General features: G+C 37.1%; 1 protein-coding gene across 2 annotated transcripts in view; it reads left to right on the forward strand.

Moving 5' to 3' along the window:
- Nucleotides 1–2,261: 2,261 nt before the first annotated feature.
- Nucleotides 2,262–27,227, forward strand: part of MAEL (maelstrom spermatogenic transposon silencer) — a 30,333-nt gene continuing 5,367 nt past the window's right edge. Inside the window, exons 1-8 of one of the 2 annotated variants that reach the window (XM_077901512.1) lie at nt 2,262–2,564; nt 2,843–2,935; nt 4,115–4,214; nt 5,349–5,504; nt 6,721–6,762; nt 15,459–15,583; nt 16,320–16,374; nt 16,495–16,636. In XM_077901512.1, coding sequence (XP_077757638.1) covers nt 2,421–2,564; nt 2,843–2,935; nt 4,115–4,214; nt 5,349–5,504; nt 6,721–6,762; nt 15,459–15,583; nt 16,320–16,374; nt 16,495–16,636 — 857 coding nt within the window. In that variant the 5' untranslated portion in view covers nt 2,262–2,420. The remainder of the gene's footprint in view (nt 2,565–2,842; nt 2,936–4,114; nt 4,215–5,348; nt 5,505–6,720; nt 6,763–15,458; nt 15,584–16,319; nt 16,375–16,494; nt 16,637–27,227) is intronic. The other variant, XM_077901513.1, reaches the window with a different exon arrangement.

The raw sequence follows: 27,227 nt of genomic DNA on the forward strand, positions 1-27,227 counted from the left end.
TTACAGTCCAGGAATATATCCCACTTGGTCATGGTGAATAATCCTTTTAATGCACTGTTGGACCTATTGTTGGACCCTATGAATTTTTGCATTCATACTCTGTAATTCTCTTTTTTGGTGGGGTCTTTGTCTGGTTTGGGGATCAAGGTAATGTTGGCTTAATAGAACGAGTTTGGAAATTTTTCTTCCGTTCCCATCTTTTGAAACAGCTTCAGTAGAATTGTTATTATTTCTTCTTTAAATATTTGGTAGAATTCCCCCTGGGAAGCCATCTGGCCCTGGGCTCTTGTTTGCCGGGAGATTTTTGATTACTGCTTCAATTTCTCTGCTGGTTATGGCTCTGTTAAGGTTTTCCATTTCTTCCTGTTTCAGTTTTGATAGTTTATGTTTCTAGGAATGCATCCATTTCTTCCAGATTACCTTATTTGTTAGCATATATTTGCTCATAATATGTTCCTATAATTGTTTGTATTTCTTGGATGTTGGTTGTGATTCCTCCTCTTTCCGAATTTTTTTATTTGGGTTCTTTCTCCTTTCTTCTCGATAAGTCTGGCTAGAGGTTTAGTGATCTTATTAATTCTTCCAAAAACCAGCTCCTAGTTCATTGATCTGTCCTACTGTTCTTTTGGCTTCCATTTTATTGATTTCTGCTCTAATCTTTATTAATTCTCTTCTCCTGCTGGATTTAGGCTCTATTTGCTCTTCTTTCTCCAGCTCCTTTAGGGGTAAGGTTAGATTGTATATTTGAGACTGTTCTTGTTTTTTAAGAAAGCCTTGTATTGCTATATATTTCCCTCTTGGGACTGCCTTTGCTGCATCTGAAGGGTTTTGAACAGTTATTTTTTCATCATCCTCTGTTTCTGTGAATTTTTAAAATTCTTCGTTAATTTCCTGGTTGATCCATTCATTCATAGTGATTCAAAGGGGCACATGCATTGGGGGTGACTGGGTGATGGTCACTAAGGGGGGCACTTGACAGGGGCACTTGACGGATGAGCACTGGGTGTTATGCTATATGTTGGCAAATTGAACTCCAATAAAAAATAAATTAAAAAAAAGCCAAAGGGGCACATGTACCCTAATGTTTATGGCAACATGTCTTAAATAGCCAAAATTTGGAAAGAGCCCAGGTGGTCCATTAACAGATGAATAAAGAAAGAAAATGTCACACACACAAAAAATATGGAAATTACTCAGCCATCAAAAAGAATGAAACCTTGCCATTTGCAATGATGTGGATAAAACTAGAGGGTATTATGCCAAGTGAAATAAATTAGTCAGAGACAGATAAATACCATATGATTTCACGCGTGTGGAGTTTAAGAAACCAAACAGATGAACACAGGGGAAGGGAAGGGAAAATAAAGCAAGATGAAAACAGAGAGGGAGGCAAACCATACCAGAGGCTAAACTCTGGGAAATACACCAAGGGTTACTGGAGGGGAGGTGGGGGGCGGGGGGGAGATAATTGGATGACAGGCATTAAGGAGGGCACTTGTTACGATGAGCACTGGATGTTGTATGTAACGGATTCTACCCATGAGTAATAATATAGTATATATTAACTAAATTGAATTTAAATAGAGAATTTTAAAAAAGAAAATAATGTGGGGGGGGGGAAAAAAAGCTTTCATAGTAGCTCCAAATATATTCCAGGAATAAAACTAACAACAACAAAATGACACCACCTTTTTGAGGAAATCTGTAAAATTGTATTGAAGGACATTATTTTAAACCTCCGCTCCTTATTGTGCTTTCTAACATGGTAAAAGTTGATTTCAAAAACATATTCTTTGCAACTATAACAAGTGTCATTTAAGAATGGGGGAAAGACAGAAAAGCAGTGACAACCCCCCCCCCCACCCGCCCCACATGGGTTGATGCACTTGACTTGTCATCTTCCCCTCAAACGCCCCCCACTAGATTGTAAACTTCTTCAGGGACAAGATATTGTTTGTCATGGTCCTCACTCTGCCGCCGCCACCCAACACGTTTCACAGTACCTGGCACAGAGTAGGCCTTTTGCAGTTACGAAACATGAAAGAACTTGAACCACCACTCTCTCGTCCGCTTTTTCTCCACCTACTTTGACATATATTACGCAATAATGTACAGGAATTGCGCCAAGCCCTCCACGTGACAGCGCGCCCATCAACGCCTCATCCCAGCCAATCAGAACGCTTCGCACCTGTGCCCGGGCTCCCCCGGCCCCCCCCCCCCCCACTGCCCCGCGAGTCAGTCTCAGACTGTTTTTCTCGGAGCGAGGCCAATGCGGCTGCGCACCGCGCCCTGATTGGTCCAGCGCTGTGGGCCTTGGCGCGCAGGCGCCAGCCTCGGTTACTAAGGGCGGGAGCCCGGCGAGGGCGCCGGCGGCTTGTGCTGTCTCTGGCGCAGGTTGTCGAATCCTGGCCTCGCTCGCCATGCCAAACCGCAGGGCCAGCCGTAATGCCTACTATTTCTTTGTGCAGGAGAAGATCCCCGAACTACGGCGGCGAGGCCTGCCTGTGGCTCGCATAGCTGATGCCATCCCCTACTGCTCTGCTGACTGGGCGGTGAGACTGGAGGTAGTGGGGTGGGGGTGGGGGTGGGGGGGGTAGGGAGGCTGCGGGGGGGCGGACCAGGCAGTTGGGCAAGTGGGAGGGCGAGGCGGCAAGGAAGGAGGCCTCGAGGAGCCTAATGACTCCTTGGCTCCAGCTGGCGTGAAAGGAAGGCCCCTGTTCCCGCCCTAGGGCAAACCGACACAGGGACCCCCCGTGAAGTCCTGGCTTCTGCCTCTGGGGCCGGGGGCACTCGGTCCTCATTGCTGCTTCTCTCCTTTCTCTCCTCCTTGAATGTCCCCAAGCTTCTGAAGGAGGAAGAAAAGGAGAAATACGCAGAAATGGCTCGAGAGTGGAGAGCAGCCCAGGGAAGGGACTTTGGGCCTTCAGAGAAGCAGGTAAAGTTAGCCTGAGAGGAGCGCTACCTGCCTGGCACATGGGCGTGTTCAGTAAATGCTGGATGGGTGAGTGGGTGACTTAGGTTAGTGCAAAGAAGAATTTTTCTTTCTTTTTTTTTTTTTTCTGGCGTCAGAATGCCTGTGAAAAACCCAACAGGTTCCCTTAACTAGGAGACATGTTGCTATTTGGTAGTGAAAGGCCAGGGGAATCCCTGTTAGGAAACCTGCAACCAATAAACTTTGATCTGGCAGGAGATTGTTGGGTTTTAGGGTTGGTACCAGATGAACGCTAAGGGTTCCTTCCAACCCCTTTATGATTGAAGACCCCTCCCCCCCCCCCCTTTTTAATGTTTTAAAGTAGCTTGGGCCATTCTATTTAAGTGACACCCGGAACCAGCAAGCGGTTGTGTTTAAAATATTGAAACAACAAAACTTGCACATGCTAGTGAATATTAGTATGCCTCATAGGTAAGAGTTGAATAAAGTTTATTTGGGTAAATTTATGTGTAGTAGAATGATAAAGTATTGAATAAACTTTTTCTTGTTGGTTTGTATCAGGAAAATTCAGGGTAATTGTGGACTTTTACCCTCTCTGTTCTTTTCATTCTGACATAGTAAAGTTCCATTCTTATTTTAAACTGGCAACATTGGATTGAAATTCAAGAGCACTTCGCTTGCTTTAGGTTTGAGCGATTTTAAATTTGTAGATGTGTGTTTCAGTAGAATTGAAATACAGTTGAACCTTGTTTTTTTTTTTTAACTATAATGTCTTATAAGACATTCTCAAAGTATGCATATCTCATTGAGACTTGAAGTCAGCATAATTGGAGTACTTTGTTGAATGATGTTCTTTTGGCCCCTGGGCTGGTATGTATTATGGGATTCAGTGGGATTACTTTAGATTATCAGTAGTGGGCAAATGGTTTTCAGCAATGGTTGAATTGGTTGTTTGCCACTCACTTTTTGATTCAGAATATGTATAGATTCTGCCCTTGTCTGCCTTTGGGTGTTGATGTCACTGACAGATGTGTGCTTCTTTACTCATTGGGTTCATTGGCCTAGAGAGGTTACTGAAGTAGTCAGTGAGTTGTTTTCCAGGTGTTTTGCTAAACTTAAGTATTTGTATAAAGTGCTCAGTAAGAGTTTGATTATGTGATCAATTATTTTCTTCCTCTTTAGAAACCTGTTTCCACTTCACTGCGGCAGCCAGGCATGCTTGTACCGAAGCAGAATGTTTCACCCCCGGATATGTCAAATTTGTCTCTAAAAAGTGATCAAGGTAGAGTAATCCTAAAATTTTTTGCTTAGATAAATGTGGTTGCTCAGAACACTATGATATGTTGATCAGTAATTACGTGTTCTGTTTATTTTGATCCTGCATTTCAGCATAATTGACTACAAGTATTCAAATATGGTGCTAAAGTTGTAAAAGATTGGGCAATTTGCATTTGTTGAAATAACATGAGAGAGATACAAGAGAAGATTTTGTTTTATACAAAAATCTGGTCTCTTGATTAATAACCACTTCATAGGTTACTAAATATACTTCTTAGATTTAAGTGTTTATAGCTAGATCTTTAGATACATTTAAAGTATAAAGATCTAGCCTAGAAAAGAGCTTAGCTAATAAAAGTCCTTGTTATTTCCTCTGGCTTTTTTCATTGTGTTCTGAATTTACTGAAGACTAATAAACTTTTAATAGTCTTAAATGTGGCTAATCCTAGTAAATAAGAGCCTTCACGCTTTCTCACATTTCTTTCTTTAGAGAATTTATCAGTATTCTTGTGTATATTGGTAAAAAGTAAAGAGTGAATTAAATTGTCCATGGTTTATATCAGAGTTTTTCATTGCTGATTCTACTTAGCTTTATTTCCCAAACCTCTTGTATTTGTTGAGTACAGGTCATAGCTTTTAAGTCATTCCTGAAATTCAGTGCTTATGTTTAGCTAAATTATGTAGAACTGGCTGCAAGTTTGAATAATTTTGTTGCTTCATGCAGAATGGTTACCACTGTAATTCTTGATAAGTGTGGGATCCCTGGGTGGCGCAGCGGTTTGGCGCCTGCCTTTGGCCCAGGGCGCGATCCTGGAGACCCGGGATCGAATCCCACGTCGGGCTCCCGGTGCATGGAGCCTGCTTCTCCCTCTGCCTATGTCTCTGCCTCTCTCTCTCTCTCTCTCTCTGTGTGACTATCATAAATAAATAAAGAAAAAAATATTAAAAAAAAATTCTTGATAAGTGTAATTATAAAAATTTTTATTCATTTAGTTGGTACAGATTAGTTTTCTCTTTTCCAGCTCACATAGGATTGATGATAGGAACACAAGGAAAATAGTTTTCAAACTTGGTTTTGTAGAGGGGTAAACTCTCATCTGTTTGTGTTTTCTTACTTTTTTTTCTTTTTCTTTTTTAGCTCTCCTTGGAGGCATTTTTTATTTTTTGAACATTTTTAGCCATGGTGAGCTCCCTCCTCACTGTGAGCAGCGCTTCCTCCCCTGTGAAATAGGGTGTGTTAAATACTCTCTCCAAGAAGGTATAATGGCAGAGTTCCACAGATTTATAAATCCTGGTAAGTAGAGTGAAAGATGCTAGATCTAAACAGTATACATTTTATCGTGACTTTATTTAACAGTATTTGTTTTCTTAAAGGCTGATGCATAGTTGAGTTCTTAAAGTATAACAAGACTTCATCATAATTGGTTGAAAAATTGCTAAGAACTAGGTGTTTACAGAGTTTTTCAGTTTAATCTTTTAACCTGAAGAAAGCATTGTAGTTGAGTGGGATAGTATGCCTAAGAAAATGTGTAGCCTGTCATTTGCTTACCTGTAGCCTTACATCTTGGAATTTTCTTTTTTTTTTTTTTTTTTTTTTTTACATCTTGGAATTTTCTAAAGGCTTTTTATGCCTTTTGCTCTTTCATTTCTTTGACCCATCCTTCACCATAGTGATTACTAGATTTTAACTTGATGTTGTTTTGTAACCTTGAAGAAAGTTATTAATCTTTCTGAATTTACTAGCTTATCTGTGAAGTGGGAATAATACCTATTATTGGCTGCTCTAAGGAATACAAGAGAAGATATGGAAATAGCCTAATATTTAATAGTCTCTCCAATGTTGTTAGTATCTCTTCTGGCTATTCCACTCTAGCAAAAGCAAGTAGTAATGAAGACCTAGGATTCAGTTCAGTTCCCAAGAAGATAGTTAAAGGACCAGTATACTTTTAAAGGCAAGTAGGAGAAACATATAGGGGGAAGAGTAAAGGAGAAAAGGTTGGGGAAAGAAGATCTTCATCTTTAGTTTTGCCAGTTGATTTAAAATTCATTAGAACAAGCCAGCACTTTTTCTTGTGTTTCGATGACAGAGCAACTAATCATCCTACTCACACTTGTAAGAGTTGCTGCTTAGGATAAATTAAATAGCTACTTTTGTTCATATGATTGTAAAACATTAAAAAGATAGAATTTGGAAACTTTTGTTGAGAAATACATACATGAGGCCCTTGATAGGGCCTCATGGACCCCTAGCTAAGACTCCTTTTAACACAACTTTGCTTTACCTATTTCTTTTTTATAAAGAAGTGACTTCCTTTTTAAAGTAGTTTAGACACTATACCGAAATTCTTTAATAATCCTCATTCCTTTGGTTTAAAAGAACTCTTATGAAGGTTTAATTTTTTTTTGTATTTTCATATAGCAATAACTATTACCTACCAATCGGTCATCCTATGGCATACGGCTATGGGAAAACCAGAGAGCTTCTCCCAACAAAATATTTTGTATTACAGGTGAAATTCCACGAGGATTTCGGTTTCATTGTCAGGCTGCAAGTAAGTATAAAGAAATGGAGTAGAATGATAGGCATTGAATGGATATGTACCTGGTTAAGATTTACTGCTTTACATGGGCGCATAAAACATTAAGTTGGGGGAAGAAATTTTTGGAGAATTTTCATAGAAATGGTAGATGATATATGTGATCCTTAAAAACTTTAAAATTGAATAGACTTGTGGGATACTAAAGGATATGACCACATACCTAATAAGCTCTGAACTAAATTTGTCTGGAAACTAGGTTTTAACCAGTTTCCTATGATTAGAATGAAAATCATGGTAATAGTTTTATTTTTAATTTATATTCAAAAAGTTTTTTTTTTTTACTTAACGTAGAAAACTAGCCTGTAGAAGTGTTTGAAATTACAAATAAGTTTTTCAAATCTGCCATAACAAGCAGCTATTTGTAATATTTATAATACAGTTCTTTATAAATGAAGAGAATATTTTAGAGTCCCTTTTGCTTATGAGCTTTGAGTTTTTTCCAGTCTTAGCAAAAAAGTATATAGTAGTCCTTTTTGTGTTTGACTGGGATCAGGGCCATAGATTGAAACAGGTAAGGGAAATTTTTTTAGTTGGTCCCTTAATGTAGCTTTGAATGAAAAAAATTTATAATACAGATTTTGAAGTGTGAACTTAGCTAATCTCCCCACAAGTTACATCACCTGAGGTATTCACTAAATAGGTGGTGGTAAGACAAAAATAGAAACTTAGCTGGTGAGTTAACTTCATTTTTACTTAAGCTGTTTATGGTTTGTTCATCTATTGAGTGCCAGATGGGAGTGCCACTGGCCTTACTGTTTATTATTTTGGTTCTGATATACTTGATTTTAAAAAGTTTTTGAGGCTTATTTTTACAACCTTTTCAGGTTAACCAGATTAACATAAACCTATTAAAGACATTAGGAATGTCTTCTTAATTTAGTATTCAAACTAATTGAAATTGAACACAATTTGTTCAGGAAAGCTCACCCATTTAAACAGGTCTTAAATTGCCAATTTGATAACCCTGGGTAATGTGCCAGTTAAAGAAGATAAATGACTATATTAGACTGACGGCTATGTTGACATAATAACTAAAAATGCTTATGGTGGTGTAATCAACCTGGTGCTTAGGAAAATATCGTATTTCATAGAGGAACACACTGAAGCAAGTTTATGTGTGGATACAGTGTGGGTAGTAGCTAAAGAATGTGTGTGTAGATTTTTCAAATGCTCCTGTGCTATCTGGCCTTTTATGAAATACATGTAAATATAATTAAGTGAATACTTGATGGATGGATGTTTATGGTTTAGCACATTAGAGTCAAGGAATGTCAGGATTGGAAGAGATGCTGATATGGAATCTATTGATTTTTTTTTTTTTTTCCCCCCACTCCCACTGCCATGTTCTTCTCTGAAGGGGTACTTCAGGTTCTTATGAGTGCATGGAGGCAGGAAGTTTCTGGCCCTTCTCCTCCCCGACTTTAACCAGAGGAGCTCTGATTCCATTTTATTGGTTAATTTTCTTGAGGGAAGTTCTGCTTTAAAATAAGCAAAGCTTTGAAAACTCCTTTTAGCTTCCTATACGGAAGGTCCATCAGCTTTTAATATTAATCTTCATACACAAAAATTTAACATGACTTAAGGCATAAAGGATATTAATTAATGAACAGTAGTGCATTCCCCAGTCAGCTGAAGAAATAAGAGCAGTGTGCTGTCATCGAAGGTCCCTAAATCTCTCCTTGACTGCATCCACCTCCCTCTTTATAAGAGAGACCCTATTTAGAATTTTGTGCTAATCATTTCCTTTCTTTTCTGAATAGTTTTGTGAATACTTTTTTTTTTTTTTTTGGAGACAAGTGCACACAGGGGCTTGGGAGTGGTGGGGGAGGGGCAGAAGGCAAGGGTGAGAGCAAGAGAGAATCCTAAGCAGGCTCCATGCCCAGTGCAGAGCCCGACTCAGGGCTCAGTCTCATGACCCTGAGATTGTGACCTGAGCTGAAATCAGGAGTTGGATGCTTAACCAACTGAGCCACCCAGGCACCCTGTGAATATTTAAGTTATGAATTTAATTTTTCTTTTTCAAACTTTTTTTTTTTAATTTTTTTTTTAATTTTTATTTATTTATGATAGTCACACAGAGAGAAAGAGAGGCAGAGACACAGGCAGAGGGAGAAGCAGGCTCCATGCACCGGGAGCCTGACGTGGGATTCGATCCCGGGTCTCCAGGATCGCGCCCTGGGCCAAAGGCAGGCACCAAACCGCTGCGCCACCCAGGGATCCCCTCTTTTTCAAACTTTTACATAAATTAACATTGTATGCTGCTTTCTGAACCTGTACTTTTTCTAACTCAGCATTACCTTTTCCTAATTTTTCTATGGGATTGTCTTTTATATTGGCTTGTGGAATTTTACTACATATCTGCTTATTGATATAATTGCAGATCCCAATTTTCAGTTTGTACCTTCTATTTTTTTTATTGTCAGTACAATGTCTTTTAATGAACGAAAGTTTTTATTTTTGACTTAGTGGATGTATCAGTCTTTTCTCTTACATTTTGAGGGGGTTTAGTATCTTATTTAAGAATCTTCTTCTACCAGAAGGCCATAAAGGATAGTTTTTATTAAGTTTTGTTTTTCATGCCAAAGTTCTTAATTCTCCTGGCATTGACTTATGTTTGGTGTGATGTAGAGATTCTGATTCATTCTTTTTCTATGTGGATAATCCATTGTCTCAGCATTGTTTATTAAATAATCAGTTTGTTCTCAGTATGTAGTGCCACATTTCTGTTTGATGCCTGAGTCTTTCTGATATCTTTATTTTCTTCTATTGGTCTGCTTGTTTTTTTGGTATCCATATTGTTAAACACAAGATTTTAATAATACTTACTTAGACAAGTTCCTTGACTTAATTTTGGAATATCCTCATTATTCTTGACTCTTTGCTGTTCATACGATTCAGAGTTGGAGTATCCTGCTTTACAAATACCTTTGTTGAAATTTAGATTAGAATTACCTTTAAATCTTCAGATCATTTTGGAGAAAACTGAAGCTTCATGATATTCTATCTGTAAACAAGGGGTGACTTTTATTTTTGACATCTGTAAGCCTACAACACTTACAGTCTTCTTCACAAGGATCTTAATATCTTGTTAAATTTATAGCTTATAAACTTTGTTATTTTTAAGTGATATCTCTTGAAATTATATTTTTATTTGCTTTTGTATTTTAGTTTTATCCAGCCATTGCTAAACTGTAACTCGAGTTCTTAAAATTCCTTATATAGTCCTGTCTGTGGGATGACATTTTTCTAATCTATATTTTTTTTATTTATGGGATCCCTGGGTGGCGCAGCGGTTTAGCGCCTGCCTTTGGCCCAGGGCGTGATCCTGGAGACCCGGGATCGAATCCCACGTCGGGCTCCCGGTGCATGGAGCCTGCTTCTCCCTCTGCCTGTGTCTCTGCCTCTCTCTCTCTCTCTCTCTCTCTCTCTCTGTGACTATCATAAATAAATAAAAATTAAAAAAAAAAATTTAAAACTTAAAAATTTGTCGTAGGGTACTGGGTAGGAATTCTAGTTTCTAATGTTTCACCAACAACTATGCTGCTTGCTTTATACTTTGTTTCTTTTTTCTTCATGCACTTTTTTTTTTTTTTGTATGCATTCTTGATCACAGTAAAGTTCTATTCCCAGTTTGGTTGGAGGTACCAGTTGTACATTTTAATGAACAGTACTTCTGTCTCACATGATTGTGTCTTTTGTTCATCTGGTAATTTGCTAATAACCAACCTTCCATTCTAGCAGTAAACCTGCTGGATTTGGTTTGTTAATATTTTGTTAATATTTTGTTTTAGGATTTGTGCATTCATGTTAAAGACTGAGGATAATTTTACCTAATTTTGTTACCAAGGTTGCTTTGCCCTCCTAAAATGGGCTAGAGAATATGTCTTTAGTTTTTTTTTTTTTTTTTTAATTTACCTTTGGTTCTTTTTTATGGTTTTGGTGAAATTATTAATATTGATTTCCCTGAACATTTAAAGTCTTATGTCTGATAACCCTATTATAGAGATCTTTTTGGGTCTGTTTATCTTGATGCTCAGTCAAGGTACCAGATTTCTTCATATGTCTGATCATTTTTTTGAGTGCCAAACAGTAGATGGGAAAACTTGTTATTCCTCTCCAAAAAAAATATGATTGCTTTTGGCAGAAAGCTTCTGTCACTAGCCATCTCAGAGCACCTTAATTCAATTTGAGCTAATACAAAATTGGGTTCAGATATTTTAAGAATCCCATGTATTTCTAGGTGATCTCTAAAAAAGGAAAAAAGGCGCATACCACCGAAGGACCACTTGTGAAATTTGTAATTGACTTCATAGCATAAACAGTAGAAGCCAGAAGACAGTTGAATATTTTCTAACTACATATTTAAGATATGCAAGTAATACTGGAGTAATATTTTTTTAAAGATTTTGTTTTGGAGGTGCCTGGGTGGGTCGCGGTTAAGCATCTGCCTTCGGCTCAGGTCATGATCTCTCAATCCTGGGATCAAGCCCTGCATAGGGCTCCCTACTCTGCAGGGAGTCTGCTTCTCCCTCTCCCTCTGCCCCTGCTCACATGCACATGCATTCTTTCTCTCTCTCTCTCTCTCTCTCTCTCTGTCGCAGATGAATAAATAAATTCTTTCTTAAAAATTATTTTTAGATGGGCAGCCTGGGTGGCTCAGTGGTTTAGCGTCGCCTTCAGCCTGGGGCGTGATCCTGGAGACCCAGGATTGAGTCCCATGTCAGGCTCCCTGCATGGAGTCTGCTTCTCCCTCTGACTGTGTCTCTGCCTCTCTTTTTCTCTCTCATGTCTCTCATGAATAAATAAGTAAAATCTTGAAATTATTTTTAGGTAATCTCTACAGTCAACATAGGGTTTGAACTCATAGCCCAAAAACCAAGAGTCACTTTCTCCACCAGCAAAGCCAGCCAGGTGCCCCTGGTATAATATTTTTAATTCTTACAAGTCTAGGTCTGTTGAAAACTACTAATTTTCTCACACTCTAAATCTCCTATTCTAGAGTTGATAAGTGCTCAAATTACCAATGAACCCGAATGCCAGAATCAAGCTTTCTAGGATTTCCTTCCTCTCCAAGACTTTGGACTCCTGATTCTCACTGCAGTTTTATCTCTACAGTGCTTTCAAGCAGGTGTTTCATTTGTTCAGTTTCTCACTGTCATTATTAGAAATTGAACTCTATCCTTTTATATAACTTTATGCTGAAATTCATAATTTGATCTTCTCAGATACAAGAATGATTTAAAATCTGTGCTGAATAACTTCAGTAGCTGAAATACCTTTGGATCTCCTTGTTATCAGTTTTGGTTTGGTTTTCCTTCTTTTTTCTTGTACCTGGTTATTCATGTAGACTAAAAAAATCTTTGAGAATGGCAAATTTATTGGTATTTTTTATTGGTACTTATTAAAATGTATTTTAGAGCATGTGGGGCAGGGAAGAGGAAAGAGGGAGAGAGAGAATCTTGAGCAGACTCCCCATTGAGCTTGGAGACCAACTTGGGCTTCAGTCCCAGGACCCTGTGATTATGATCAAAGCAATCAAGAGTCAGACACTTAACCAACTGAATCATGCTGGCACCCCAAATTTATTGGTATTTTATTTTATTTTATTTATTTATTTTTATTGGTATTTTAATGAAGACCTTCATTTCAGTTGTTTCTCTCCCATCTTGACCTTAGGCTAATATTTCACTTAAGGTAAGAAAAGAATACATAAGAGAAGCATGTTATTTTAACAAACAGTAAAATTACAAAAATGGAAAGTTTGCTTACTTAAAGCAAGTTGAGTTCATGTATCATGACATAATTAAATCATGTAAGAACTAATAGTTCTATATACATTTCCATTGTTTGCGGTTTACTCTAAACTTGAATGCAAATTAACAAAGTGTTGGGAACATATACAGGTTACTTCTCTGTTACCTATTAAAAGAGCTCAGTGAGTAGTGATTACCAATAAAATCATCTGAAGCTGCCTCCAGATTAAACACTGTAGTTGTTTTCAAGGAAATCATTAGACTGTTTCTTTTATCTGTGACTATGCTTTTAAATATGTGTTTATCACATTAACTATCACAAAAATCTTTTTGAAACCCTGTAATACATAGATCGAACAATGTATATGTGGTCAAAGATCCCATAAGATGTGTGTAGAGATGCATTTTCTTTCTTTTTATCTTTGGTACCTGAATTGTGCTTTTGAAAGGCTGTTTATATATATATAAACATATTATGTGTGTTGTATATTAACATATATATACATCGAATTATATTACTGTACTAAAATAATTTTTTTATTAAGTCCAAATCAAATTCACTTTCACAAGTTAGTAACTTAAGCTTTAACCGAGTTATAGAAAATACATTATTCTCCTCTTCATTTTCATGTGATGTTGCTTTTTTGGTGTTTCTACCTTTAAAAAAAATAGCCAAATATTTAATATTTAAGTTTTTGGTAGTTTGTTATTTGAAAAGAAACCACTTCCTTGTGATTTGCCTCAGGATTTGATGGAAATGCTTACAGGAACTGGCTAATAACAAAAACCAAGGGAAGCACATTCAAAATACTTACTTTTGTAGCAAATGGTCTTTGAAGACGAATAAATAGGTAGACCCACTGAAATGGTTGAAGTGGGCTGTTTAGAATACTCAACAATTTATATACAATTTTAAAATTTTTTTCTAAGGAGCTAAGTGTATTTGTACCAACTGCTAGCAGTGCAATACCTTGTTTATGATGACTTGAAACAAAACAAATGCCTATGAGGACAAAAGATGTATTTTGATTCTCTAATATACTTTCAGTATATAGTTCCATAACCTTTTCCTCACAATACAATACTCCCTCTCTCATAAAGCTATTCCCGGGAGCCATACAGTTTAGGTTCAGGGAGTTAAGAGTAATTGTTTGCAGTTTAAATAGACAGTAACTTTATACCTCCCTTTTAATGTGCTAATAGTTGTGTTTAAAAAAATAGAAAAGTACCATTTCTGATTTTTTTTTTAAGCGAAGATCTTGAAATCTGCATTTAAAACATAAAGTAATTCTGATTTCAAACTTGTGTTCTGCCTCTCAATCTTAAAAAAGGCGGCTCTAAGGGTAATCTTAATAACCATTCTTTAAAAAAGGAAACTATTTCTTTTAACTTGACACTCCACACTCCAGTTTCAAAACACATGATTTGTCTTGGTCATGGACATTTCCAAGATGAGATTTTATATTTTGCTCCCGTAGCTTCTGGTTATCAGAGAAACCATGCTTTACTTTATTGAAGGAATTTTGGTCCTGCTAATGTTGGTGTATTCCTTCCAGTATTTTTCATCTTTATCTTTGCTTCTGGAGGCATTTCCTTTGGTTTACTGTCGTCGTCTTCATTAAAAGCTGCTGCCGCTGAAAAGGGTTTTGAAACAAGAATTGGAACAGTTTTTTTAAGGCTTACTTGATCTGAGTTTGATGGATATGGCTGAGGCTTTCTTTGTCATCTAACTACCTGTGGCAAATCCAGACTTGGATATTTTTGTAGACTTTTTTGGGAGGTCTGCAGGCTGCTGCTTCAGCTGCTCACTTCTCAGCGCAGCAACTGGAACTTTCCCCTCCATTACTCTGGAGGCTTCAGTTTACCATGGCTTCTCAGGCTTTTCTTCTCCCACCTTCCCATCCGCCATTTTCCCTGCCATGCTGAAGAAATGATTTTAAAGTAATTGAAAGCTAATAATGATGTTCCCCTCATCCAGAGAGGATTTATGTTTGCTAGACAGAAAAAGATTTTTTTTTAAACTAGCTATTCTTTTTTTTTTTTTAATTTTTTTTTAATTTTTTTTTTAATTTATTTATGACAGTCAGAGAGAGAGAGAGGCAGAGAAACAGGCAGAGAGAGAAGCAGGCTCCATGCATCAGGAGCCCGACATGGGACCCGATCCCGGGTCTCCAGGATCACGCCCTGGGCCAAAGGCAGGCGCCAAACCCCTGCGCCACCCAGGGATCCCAAAAGATTTTTTTTTTTTAAGGTTTTATTTCTTTATTCATGAGAGACCCAGAGAGAGGCAGAGACACTGGCAGAGGGAGAAGCAGGCTCTTTGTAGGGAGCCTGATATGGGACTCCATCCCTGCACCCAGGATCACATCCTGAGCCAAAGGCAGGTGCTCAACCACTGAGCCACCTAGGCGTCCCTCTGTATGTGCTCTTGATATCCTCAGGTAGTTTAAATTTTTGTGAGCAGTTGGTCTGAATTACTTGGTCCATTTTTTTTTACTGGAAGTGAAACCTTAATCCTACAACCTTTGAAAAAGCAGTCCTTGCTATTAAGTTCTCCAGCCTTATATATAAAACAGATTCATGAATGGCAGATGGGAATAGTGAACACACATAGGCTCAGTCACTTAAACCGGGCTTTAGTCCTGACTCCATTGTTTGCCAACTATTGACCTCTGCTAACTTGTGATTTTCAGTTGTGTCTTCTATAATATGTGTGTATGCCCTTCTTATAAGATTATGGGGTAATATAAAGTACCTAACTATAATTAGGCTTGGTACTAGTGCTTAAATATGAGTTACCCAGTACCTTGTTCCTGTAACCCTTCTTCCTTACCCATTTCATAATACTTACTTTGATCAAATTTTGAACTCCTTACTCCTTTGTATTCTCTTCAGGTGATTCTAGTCACAAGATTCCTATTTCAAACTTCGAATCTGGGTATGACCAAGCAACTGTGTTACAAAACCTTTATAGGTTTATTCACCCAAACCCAGGAAACTGGCCACTTATCTACTGCAAGGTAATTTCATTTTAAGAATTTTTTTAAGGCATGTACTGAGATACTAAAAGACCCATGAAAGGTACCCAAAGAAAGAATGTTTGCTTGTGTGTTAGCTGTGTGTGGTAAAACATGTTCATTCTGAATTGTTTTGAATGTGATTAGGTATAATAATTTCTGTGGTATTGGAGGGATTTTGAAGACTGCAAAAGCTGAATGTTATTTCTAATTTGGCAGATCTCATGTTTTTAGTTTCTCCTGCTGAAATCCCTTTTTTACTCTGAAGAAAGGGTGCTCTAATCTGTACACCTGTCCTAAGTAAGATCACTGTTTTTTAAAAACTTTGTAACAATCTCTTGATCCTCTTTTGTAATCTTTAGAGAGCCTTTATTCTTTATCTTGTCTAATTCTTTTAGGCTAGGAGTTGAAGAACTGGATTTTAACATTACTATTTTAGTGTAACCATGAACAGATTACCTTATCTTTTTCTGAACATTGGTTTCTTCATGTGCCTACCCTAGATCTCCCTTGCTTTTCACAGAGTCTCTTAGCATCGCTTTATAAATGTTACTGGTTATTAAAAGCAGTAGTCTTTTAAAATGTATGTTGCTCTTTTTTATGGTTCTCATTTAGTTGTCACAAACTCTTCAGTCTTTCCCTTCCTGCCACCCCCACCTCCCCAGTTTGAAAGGACAGCAATTGATTAAAATTAACTCAGTGTAGGAGAAAATACAAGTAAATTTTTTCCCTTCTCCAGTCTGATGACAGAGCCAGAGTCAACTGGTGTTTGAAGCATATGGCAAAGGCATCAGGTAAGTAAAACTAGGTCATTATTTAAGTGCATTGTAACATCTGTTATTTCTATTTTGGTATATATGTTCTGTGTACCTAAATTCAGTAATTGTTTACCTTTTTCTGTTTACCAATGGAAGAAATCAGACAAGATCTAGAACTTCTCACTGTAGAAGATCTTGTAGTGGGAATCTACCAGCAAAAATTTCTTAAGGAGCCCTCTAAAACCTGGGTTCGGAGCCTCCTAGATGTGGCCATGTGGGATTATTCTAGCAACACAAGGTATTTATAAGTGATTTTGTGATAGTGGTTTTGAATTTGTGAACTGACAAAATATGACAGGGTTAGTCTTTTCTTTTTTTCGTCAATAGGCACTATTTTCCTATGAAAGCTTGGAATCATTATTTCCTTGAATAAGAAGATTCCATTGATTGTCCCATACATTGTCATGTTGTCTACAGCTAAAAGCAAAACACATTACCAAATAACTGAGATGGTGCTTTATCACTTAGAATTTTTGTACTGATGAAAGAATATATTTATTTAAACAGATGTTTTATTACATGGGATTTTTATACTACTTACCTATAAGAAGTATGTCAGTGAAATAAATTGAAAATATTTTTTATTTTGAAATAATTCCAGGTTTACAGAAAAGTTTGCAAGAATAGTACAGAGAAGAAAAAAGGAATAGTACAGAAATTTAAATAAAAACTTGAAAATTTTGAGTCAAAGTAAGACTGAGAAACTATTTCAGTTAAAGGAGTCTAAAGAAACCTGATAACTAAATGGAGCATGTGGTCCTGGGCAGAATTCTAGACTAGATTTTTTTCTTTCACTATAAAAGACATTATTGGAACACTAGCAAAATATGAATATGGCCTTCTGATTTGACAATAATACTGTGCCAATGGCAATTTCTTGTTTTGATAATTTTATTGTATATTAACACAAATTAAATTCAAGATCACCCGTTGCATTTAGTTATCAGGTTTCTTTAGACTCCTTTACTCTGAAATAGTTTTTCAGTCTTACTTTGACTGTTTTGTCTTTTATCAAGTTTTTATTTAAATTTGTGTCAACATATAGTGTTTCGGGTATAGGATACAGTGATTCATCACTTACATACAACACCAAGTGCACTCCTTAATGCCCATCACCTGTTTAACCCATTCCCGTACCTTCCTCCCTCCAGAAATCCTCAGTTTGTTCTCTGTAGTTAAGAGTCTCCTGATTTGTGTCTTTTCTTCCCCACCTGTGTTCATCTGTTTTGTTTCTTAAATTCCAGTTAGGAGTGAAATCATATGGTGTTTGTCTTTCTCTAACTTATTTTTACTTAGCATAATACTCTCTAGGTCTATCCACGATATTGCAAATAGCAAGATATCATTCTCTTTATGGCTAAGTGATATTCCAGTGTGTGTGTGTATACCACATATTCTTTATCCATTCATCAGTTGGTAGACATTGGGAAATGCTCTTTCCATAGTTTGGATATTGTTGATAATGCTATATAAACATTAGGTTGCATGTATGCCTTTGGATTAGTATTTTTGTAACTTTTGAGTAAGTACCTAGTAGTGTAATTGCTGGATTGAAGGGTAGCTCTATTTTTAACTTTAGGAACCTCCATACTGTTTTCTAGAGTGGCTGCACCACTTTGCATTTCCACCAACAGTATAAAAGGGTTCCCTTTCCCCACATCCTCACCAACACCTGTTGTTTCCTGTGCTGTTAGTTTTAGCCATTCTGACAGGTATGAGGTAATGTCTCATTGTAGTTTTAATTTGTATTTCTCTGAGTGATATTGAGCATCTTTTCAAGTTAGCCATCTGTATGCCTTCTTCAGAGAAATGTCTATTCATGTCTTCTCACCTTTTAACTGGATTATTTGTTTTTTGGATGTTCAGTTTTAGAAGTTCTTTCTATATGTACAAATAGCATTGGGAAAACTGGACAGCCACATGCAAAAGAATGAAACTGGACCACTTTCTTACACCATACACAAAAATAAATTCAAAATGGATGAAAGACCTAAACGTGAAACCTGAAATCATCAAAATCCTAGAGGAGAACACAGGCAGTAACCTCTTCGACATTGGCCATAGCAACTTCTTACTAGATGTATCTCCTGAGGCAAAGGAAACAAAAGCAAAAATTAAACTATTGGGACATCATCAACATACATCAACATATAAAAAGTTTCTGCACAGTGAAGGAAAAAATAAAAACTAATAGGCAACCTTCAGAATGGGAGAAGGTAGTTGCAAATGACTGACTTTGAGTTTCATGATCTTAACTTTTTTTAAGATTACAGGCCAGTTGCTTTATAGAATGTTTTAGTTTTAGTTTGCCTGTATTTCTTCATGATTTAGTTTGAGGTAATATATTTTAGACAGGAATACCACAAAAATTAGGTCTTCTCATTATGTCATATCTGGATGCATATGATGTCCAGTTCCATCACTGATGATAACTTTGATAACTTAAAATAGTCATTTCCAGATTTCTCCCTTGAAAAGTTACTGGTTTTCACCTTGGAATTATTTTGTAGGGAGATATTTTGAGATTTGGTAGATAATATCAAATTTTAGTCTGCCTCATGGTTTTCACATCCACTGATGACTTTTGCCTGAATCAGTAATTATTATGTTTCTAAATGGTGAGTTTTCTAATCCAGCTGTTCCTTTTACGTTTATTAGTTGACATTCTGTAAGGAAGAGCTTTGCTTTTATATTTTTTTAAAGATTTATTTATTTATTTGTCAGAGGGAAAGGAGAGGGAGAGAGAATCCTCAAGCACACTTCCGTCTTAGCAGCAACCTGACATGAGGCTTGATCCCAGGCAACCCAAGCTGAAACCAAGAGTTAGCTGCTCAACTGACTGAGCCACCCAGATGCCCTAAGAGCTTTTATTTTTAAAAAATAATTTAGGAGTATAGAATCATGGATTCCTATTTTATCAAATGGGCTGCAGTCTGTTACTGTCAACTTAGTTTTTATGCTCAGTTTGATTTATGGCCAATGGGAAGCCCTTCAAAGCAGTGGTTTGTCCTTTTGACATTTCTTCACAATTCTTTGAGTGCTTCGCTTTCTGACTTAGTGTTGCAGGCTTATCTTTGTGCTTTCCCTGCTTCAGCTTTGGATTACCCATTTCTCCAAGGATCCCTGGCTCCTTTAAATGGAGGACAGCGTTTAGGAGATAGAACGTGGGTACGGGTATGCTCATTCCTTCTAAAGCATCACTGATTATTCCCTGTAGTGGAGAGAGCTACATATATATACAGCCTCTGCATACATTTTTATGTCTATCTCACCATGAGTTCATACTGAATACCTATAATTCCAGTTCAACACATACTGTTTTCTGGTTTTCCACTTTTCTATTTTTGTATTTTCCCTCTCTGAGTAAAAAACCTGGTGTTCAATATTCTTACTTGTTTGTTCAGTCCCAGAATACATGAACTAAAAGTCAATTGTTTAAAAATTGAGTGATATTACTGTAAAAAATTAATAGTTCAGAATTTGCTTTCAGTTGTTTTTTAGTCTGAAGGCATATAGTCTAAATACTTTGCTCAAAAGTTATCTGGGTTGGTTCTTCCCCTACCCCCCTCTTTTTCAGCATGGTTAAAATATTCCTTTGAAATATAATTGCGTCCATTTGCTTGTTTTATTCCATTTGTTTTTCCCCATCCTTATGGATTCTCTTACCTTTTTAATGTGTTTAAACAAAAAGGTATATTCAGAAGTATCACTTCACTTCTGTCTAGCTCCATGAAACTCCTTGGATTGCATTATATTTATAAATTAACTTGGGGAGAACTGAAATGTTTATAATGTTGAATTCTATCCAAAGACAAGAGATTTGTCTTTCCATTTCTCAAATCTACTTTGGGTCTTCCAAGACCTTTAAAAGTTTCTCCTACAAGTTGTGCATATCTGGGACTGGCAAATTTTTGTGGGGCAGTTCTTTGATAACTTTCCCTGTTCTATGAAAATCGGTTTGATTAGGCTTTCTGACTTTAATAGGATCTGTTTTGGTAATCTGTACTTCTTCCAGAGATTTTACATTTTATGTTTCCAAATTTCTCAGTTGTTTGGTGAGCCCATTCAGTATGCAGAATCAGGTCTTATTCCTGGAGATTTTTATTCAGTTGTAGTTTATTGGTTCTGTTCTATTTAATTTCTTTTCTGAAGGGAGTCCAGCATATGTTTGTAATTTAGTTCTTTTCTGATGTAATTTTATTTCCAGAGTTTTGTCAGCTCTTACTTGTGTTCTTAGTTTTGAAATTTCTCATTCAGGGCATGTTATCATATCTTAAAATTCTTGTTTGAAGATATTTAATTCAACACAGAGTGTTATGTTATAGTTTTCCTCTCATGATTTTTTGACTGGGGAGGGAAGGAAGGTAAAGAGAGGGTTATCAGCAAGAGTGTTTTCAGTCTCATTTTCAGTTTTCTTGTAGCTTTCTGTAGATCAAGGTATGTTATTCCTTTGTATTTCTTGGACATGGCTGGTGGTTTGGAGATTCATAGTTCAAGTGCTCCCTCTTCTGTCAGTGTACCAAACTAATTTCTTTGAATGCTTTCAGGGTAGCAGGGGTGTGGTTGTGGGGATTCCCGTTTTTCTTTAGGATTTTTCAGGACAAAAGAAAACAATTTCTCCCCTTTTGCCTTTTTTTCCCTCCACACAGTTTCTAAATAACTCTTTTCCTTCCCTCCCTTCCAGACTGCCTCCTGAAACCTCACAGGCACTTTTAAGTTCCTTTGCTGTAGTCAGTGCCCTGATCTATCAAGATTCTGAATATTTATAGATCTTATCATTGTGAAATGATTGTGACTTAATCTTAGGATCTCTATTTCCCTTCTTTCTCTCCCCCAGTGTCTTGTGGACTCTACTCTCCCTATAAAGCCATATAAAGGGTCAGGTGTGAACTTGAGAAATTACTCCGTTGGAAACTAACAGGTTTTTTTCCTTGTGCATTTTTGGTGGGAGTGTAAATTGGTGCAGCCACTGTGGAAAACAGTATGGAAGTTCTTCAAAAAATTAAAAATAGGGATCCCTGGGTGGCGCAGCGGTTTGGCGCCTGCCTTTGGCCCAGGGCGCGATCCTGGAGACCGGGGATCGAGTCCCACATCAGGCTCCCGGTGCATGGAGCCTGCTTCTCCCTCTGCCTGTGTCTCTGCCTCTCTCTCTCTCTCTCTCTGTGACTATCATAAATAAATAAAATAAAAAAAATTAAAAATAGAAATACCATATGATCCAGTAATTCCATTTCTGGGTATTTACCCATAGAAAATTAAAACTAATTGGAAAATATATATGCACCCATGTATTTATTGCATTATTTACAATAGCCAAGATATGAAAGCAACCCAACTGTCCATCAATAGATGCATGTATAAAAAGGATGTTGTATGTGTGTGTATAGAGTCACACACACACACACACACACGAATAATATTCAGTCATAAAAAAGAATAAGATCTTACCATTTGCAAAGCATGGATGGACCTCTAGAGGGTGTTATGATGAATGAAGAGAAAGACAAATACAGGATTTTACTTCTATGTGAAATCTAAAAAACAAAACAAAAGCAAAAATAGGTTCATAAATACATACAACAAACTAAACTGATGGTTGCCAGAGGGGAGGGTGGGGAAATGGGCAAAATGAGTAAAGGGGGGAAGTAGGAGGTATAGGCTTCCAGTTATGGAATGAATATGTTTTGGGGATGAAAAGTGTAGTATAGGGAATATAGTCAGTGGTATTTTAATAGTGTTGTATGGTGACAGGTGGTAGCTACCCTTGTCAGCATAGTGTAATGTACAGACTTGTGGAAGTACTATGTTGTACACCTGAAACTAATGTAGCACTTGTGTGTCAATTATACTTTCATTAAAAAATGAAAAGTAATTTTAGGGGAAGGATAAAGTGTATATGGTTACTAGAAGAAAAAAGAATAGGCTGAGCAAGTATTCTACAAAGAAAGTGAATGATATGAATTAAAATGAAACATACACAATGGTTATATGTATTTTTATGCTAGTATATTAAAATTCTTCTTTGCCACTGGCACCTACCTTTTCTGTGAGTTTGATGCTGGTTCTTTCTTGATCTTATCAGATGATGTCAGCAGAAAGTATTCAGACACAAACCAATACTTTCTCAAATAATCTTCAAATGGTTTATTGACTAAAATGAGTTGCAATTGCTTATCATCAAGAACAAGCAAATTTGTACATGTTCAGGCAACACAACTAATTCTAGATTGACCAATAGCAATTGTAAAATACCTTCAAGTGTAAGATGCATTCCAACTTCAGTTAAAATGTGGAAAAAGAAAACATGTTTTAAAATTGAAGAAATACAGGATTGAGCTCAGTTGAATAAGTACAGGCTGTAGCAAGGGTAGATTTGTTATAAGACACTGAGGCTTGTTCCATGGGTTTTGTTAACGATGAAACTATTACACAGTACTGTAAGCACTGTGTAATAAGCTGCTTTGAACAGGATGGATCTACCTTTTTCTGAGCTGCTTAATGTAGGATTCCAATATGTAGTATTTAGGAGGGAGATTGGGTTGTAGTAGCAGAAGCTCTTGTTGGGATCAGTTAATATAAGCAGATGGGGCTCATTTCAAACACTATCTTAAACTTTTGCTTTTACATTAAAGTTTTAAATAAATTTTTGATAAATGTCTCTAGCTTTTGGAGAAATGGGTAAGTGAAATGGGTAGATATTGGTGAAATTGAGTTCAGTTAGACTAAATATCGGAATCTTATTAAGCGGGCTATATTTTGAAGGCTAGAATATTTATAACTTTTATAAATCTCCCATTCTCCTGGTTTCTTCTTGTCATAATTATCTTTAATTTACTGTGTATGACCTATGGATGAAACAAGGCAGCTTTTATTTAATCGACCAGTATTTATTGAGGATCTTCTCTGTCCCAGGCACTGTGCTGTGCTAAAGGTACAGTGGTGAACAAGATTAATGTGGGTTCTGCCTTCATAAAGTTAACATTTTAGTGGGAAAGTGAAACAATACAGTAAATAATAAAATGGTAATTTTGTGATCAGTGCTAAGGAAATCAACAGGATATTGTTCCTCTTTTAGAAGAGTGTATAGGAAGACTACTTTCTAGAATAGTCAAGACTTTTTTTGAGAATGTAACCTTAAAACTGAGATCTGAAGCAAGAAAGTAATGCAAGCATGTGAAAAATGTAAAGAAAAGCATTCTGGGAAGAGAGGTGCAAAAGCCTGGAGGTGAAAGCTTGGTGTTTACTGGAAATTGTTGTCAGTGTGACTGGAAGATAGTGAGCAAAGGGGAGAACACACAAGGTGAGGTTGAAGATATAAGGATTATAAACACCATACACCTTCTTCACTACAGAATAGAACCCCCCCCCTTAGCAACTATCAGTTCTCTGTATTTAGGGGGGTTCAGGAAGGAATTTTATCAAGCAGGGAATTCACAGAATGATTAGGTTTCTAAAAGATGGCCTGAGCTTTTAATGTATATATTGAGAGGAGGCAAAAAAGGAAGTATAGTCTAAAACTATTAGACTTTTCCTCTGGTCCAGGCAAGAAATGGCTTGCAGGGAGGTGACAGTAGAAATGGAGAGGATTAAGTAGATTTCATCTTGGTAAAAACCAGTGGGACTTGCTGATGGACTGGATACAGGAAGAGAGAATGAAAAGAAATAAAGACCATACTTAGGTTTGTAGTATATACTTCAGGGTAGATGGGGAAGAGAGAGAAGAGCAAGTTTAGAATGTTTTGAGGCCCTGGTGAGGTAAGATCTAGAAATAACAAGGAGGCAGCTGGTGGTTCTGGCCTAGCACTCTGGAGAGGTTTGGGTAATGCCAGCACTCATTTATTATGTGCCAGGCACTGTTCTGGGCCCTGAAAATACAATGAAGAGAGACTAGTTTTCTGCTGTAATGGATCTTACAGCATATTGACGAGGTCACTCAGAGGGCATAAAGAGAAGAGGACCCAGCACAGAGCCCTGACAAGTTCTGACATTTTAGAACTGGGCAGAGGCTACTTTTGGAGCTCTCAATAGCTCTCAGCCTGCAGTTACTATCATGTTACACATATTGCCATAGCCTCCATCATTGTTGGTTTGGGTTGCAAATAAGAGGAAGAAAACTAAGATCATAGATACAATAATTTCACAGATCTCATTGGGATACTTGTTGATGGAGTGGAATGTTTGCTTTGGTTTTCTGGATTATCTCATTCTTTGGGGTTGTGAGTTGTGTCCTGTCTTGATCTTTTCATGTTGCATGCTTTCTTTGAATGTCTGATTGTCCTTGGTTATGTCCATATTTAGAAATCAGGCTGTATAGCTGAGTAAGTGCTCTGTATTCAGTGGGTATTATCAACTATTTGGACTTTACTATAGGGGAAGCAGATGAAGGAGCTAGAGGTTACACTGAGACAGAATCCTAAATGCCAGAGGTTCTCCAAGAGCAGTTTACTTCTTTGTACAAGGTCAGGGAACTCGACTATTCTTTGTACAGAAGAAGTTCAGCTTCCTGTCTTACTCTGCTTTCTGGCCAGGGATATCTGCATGGATTCAGAGTCTCTCTTGACTTCTAGGAGGCATATCTCCTTCTGTGCAGCTGTTTCTGTGAGGAGTGAAGGCTGTGACCTCCTTTGTCTATTTACTACTTCCTCCTCAGTTCCCACTCCTGCATTTACTTTCCGTATCCCACACATTTGTTAAACTCTCTTCCATGGAGGCCTCCTTCTGTTTTCCCTTTATTGTGGATTGCTACTGTTTTTATTCTTTGACTTTTGTTTTCATAGTATTGGGATCAAGAGGAGATAGATTTGTTTATTTTAAGCCAGAAGCCCCAGCAATAGTAGTTTTTAAGGGGTGAAATTTTGCATATTGATATCACTTTAGAATAGTTTTTTCTTAGCCCAATTTGTTGAGTTTTTGATTTAACAAATCCTTGGGCAGCTCTTGTACATAAGGCCTGAAACTGGATTCAGTGGGAAATATGGGAAAGGGCAACATGATTTTCTTTGGCTTCAGTGTCTCCTGGCTGACAAAAGCAATAAAGCATGTAAAGATGCTGGAGTTGTATGTGATAATTTCTGATAACTGGTGTTTCAGAAGATGATGATACATCAGGGAGAAATTACATCAGTAAAAATGTATGCATTACCTTATGAGGTAAATTTTTTATTTGGTTCTGCTGGAATGATGCATAGAATTTCTCTGAGCAGAGATTTGGGTTGAAAGGAAGACCTTCCAAGAGTAGAAACGACCTGAACCAGTGACTCAAAGGACAGAAAGCACATGAACTGTTTAAGACAGACCAGTGATTCGGTTTGACTAGAGTGTAGAGCCTCTGTAGCTGCCAGGTGATCGTGCTTCCTTAGCAAGGTAGAGGCTGGGCTATCCTTGAAAAGGAGGAGGAATCGTCCTGAAATAGGAGGAAAGGAGATTATTGCCACCTTTGGAGATAGGAAAAGAGGAGTCTCAAGGCCTTTATGCTACATGTCGTTTGAGTGAATGAGAGTGTTGGATAGATTTACTCACTTGTGACCTCATAACTTTAGAATTTCATCAAAGAAACCCATCTAAGAGGTGTTAAAGCTAGGGCTAGATTTGATATTGCAAAGTGAATGTTAATAGCTTAACGAAGTATACAAAGCAGTTCTGAATTTTGACAGATACTTAGAGTGAATCTTCCTTTACTAGAAAATACACTCATATTTTTAGGGGGATTGGTGGGGTGATTTTGAGGAAGAGAATCAAGAAGAAATAAGTCAGAGAAAGACCAGTACCATATGATTTCATCATATGTGGAATTTAAGAAGCAAAAGATTATGGGGAGGGGTTGGGAAGGGAGGCCAACCGAAAAACAGACTCTCAACTATAATGGTTATGGGGTGGGGTGGGGGCTTAAATAGGTGATGGGGATTGGGGAGTGCACTTCTGATGAGTACAGGATGATGTATGTAAGTGTTTAATTACTGAATTGTACACCCAAAACTAATATTTACACTGTATGTTAACTAACTGGAATTTAAAGGAAAACTTAAGTAAAAAGAGATGAAAACACCGTCATTTTAAAAAATGTAACTGTAGGTTGGAGGCATTTTTCCCCTGGGGTTAGATTTCCATAGGCTTGTTCTTGAGTTTGTTTTTAATCCTAGAATACATTGTTGGTTTTTCAATTGCTTTTATTTCAAATATGATCTATAATGGAAATGTGTATATGAGGCAGTAAACTTGGTTTTAAGTTCCAGAAAAGGAGCAAAACTAGGAATTTAAAAATTACTTGATTCTGTGTGCATATGTAAGAACAGGCTTAGTTTCAACTTGAGCCTTCATTTTAGAGTTAAGAGTTTTATGAATCCTATTTACTGAGTGACTTTTTAGAAAAGCAATGGGAGAAATTATTAATCTCATATTTAGATAGTCTTCTATTCAGTTAAGTAACTTTCATTAAGTGTAGATAACTAAGTTTTTACATTTAGTGTTTAGCATGTTTGTAACTTTTAAATGATTCTTGCTAGGGTTCAGGCAAGCTTTGAATTACGCAGTTAGTACTGTTCTGAGTTTCAATAGACATTGCTCAGTGGAAAGATACAGATTTATGGTGGCTGCCGTTGTAAAAGTATGTTGTTCATCATTTCCATTTGTAATTATCAAGACTTTCTGTGTTTTCTTCTTTCTCTCTCTCTTTTTAAACATGTTTCATTCAATACTGTTTAGAGCCAAGATCAATACTTGGTAAATAATATGCACTTAGTAAACAAATGTTGAACAAGTGCATGTTAACCACAGTCACTAATGTGTCCCTGTAACACTCATTTTATTTCAAGGTAGAATTTACCTGGTAG

The sequence above is a fragment of the Canis aureus genome, chromosome 6 (assembly GCF_053574225.1).
Source record: "Canis aureus isolate CA01 chromosome 6, VMU_Caureus_v.1.0, whole genome shotgun sequence".
Lineage (NCBI taxonomy): Eukaryota > Metazoa > Chordata > Mammalia > Carnivora > Canidae > Canis > Canis aureus.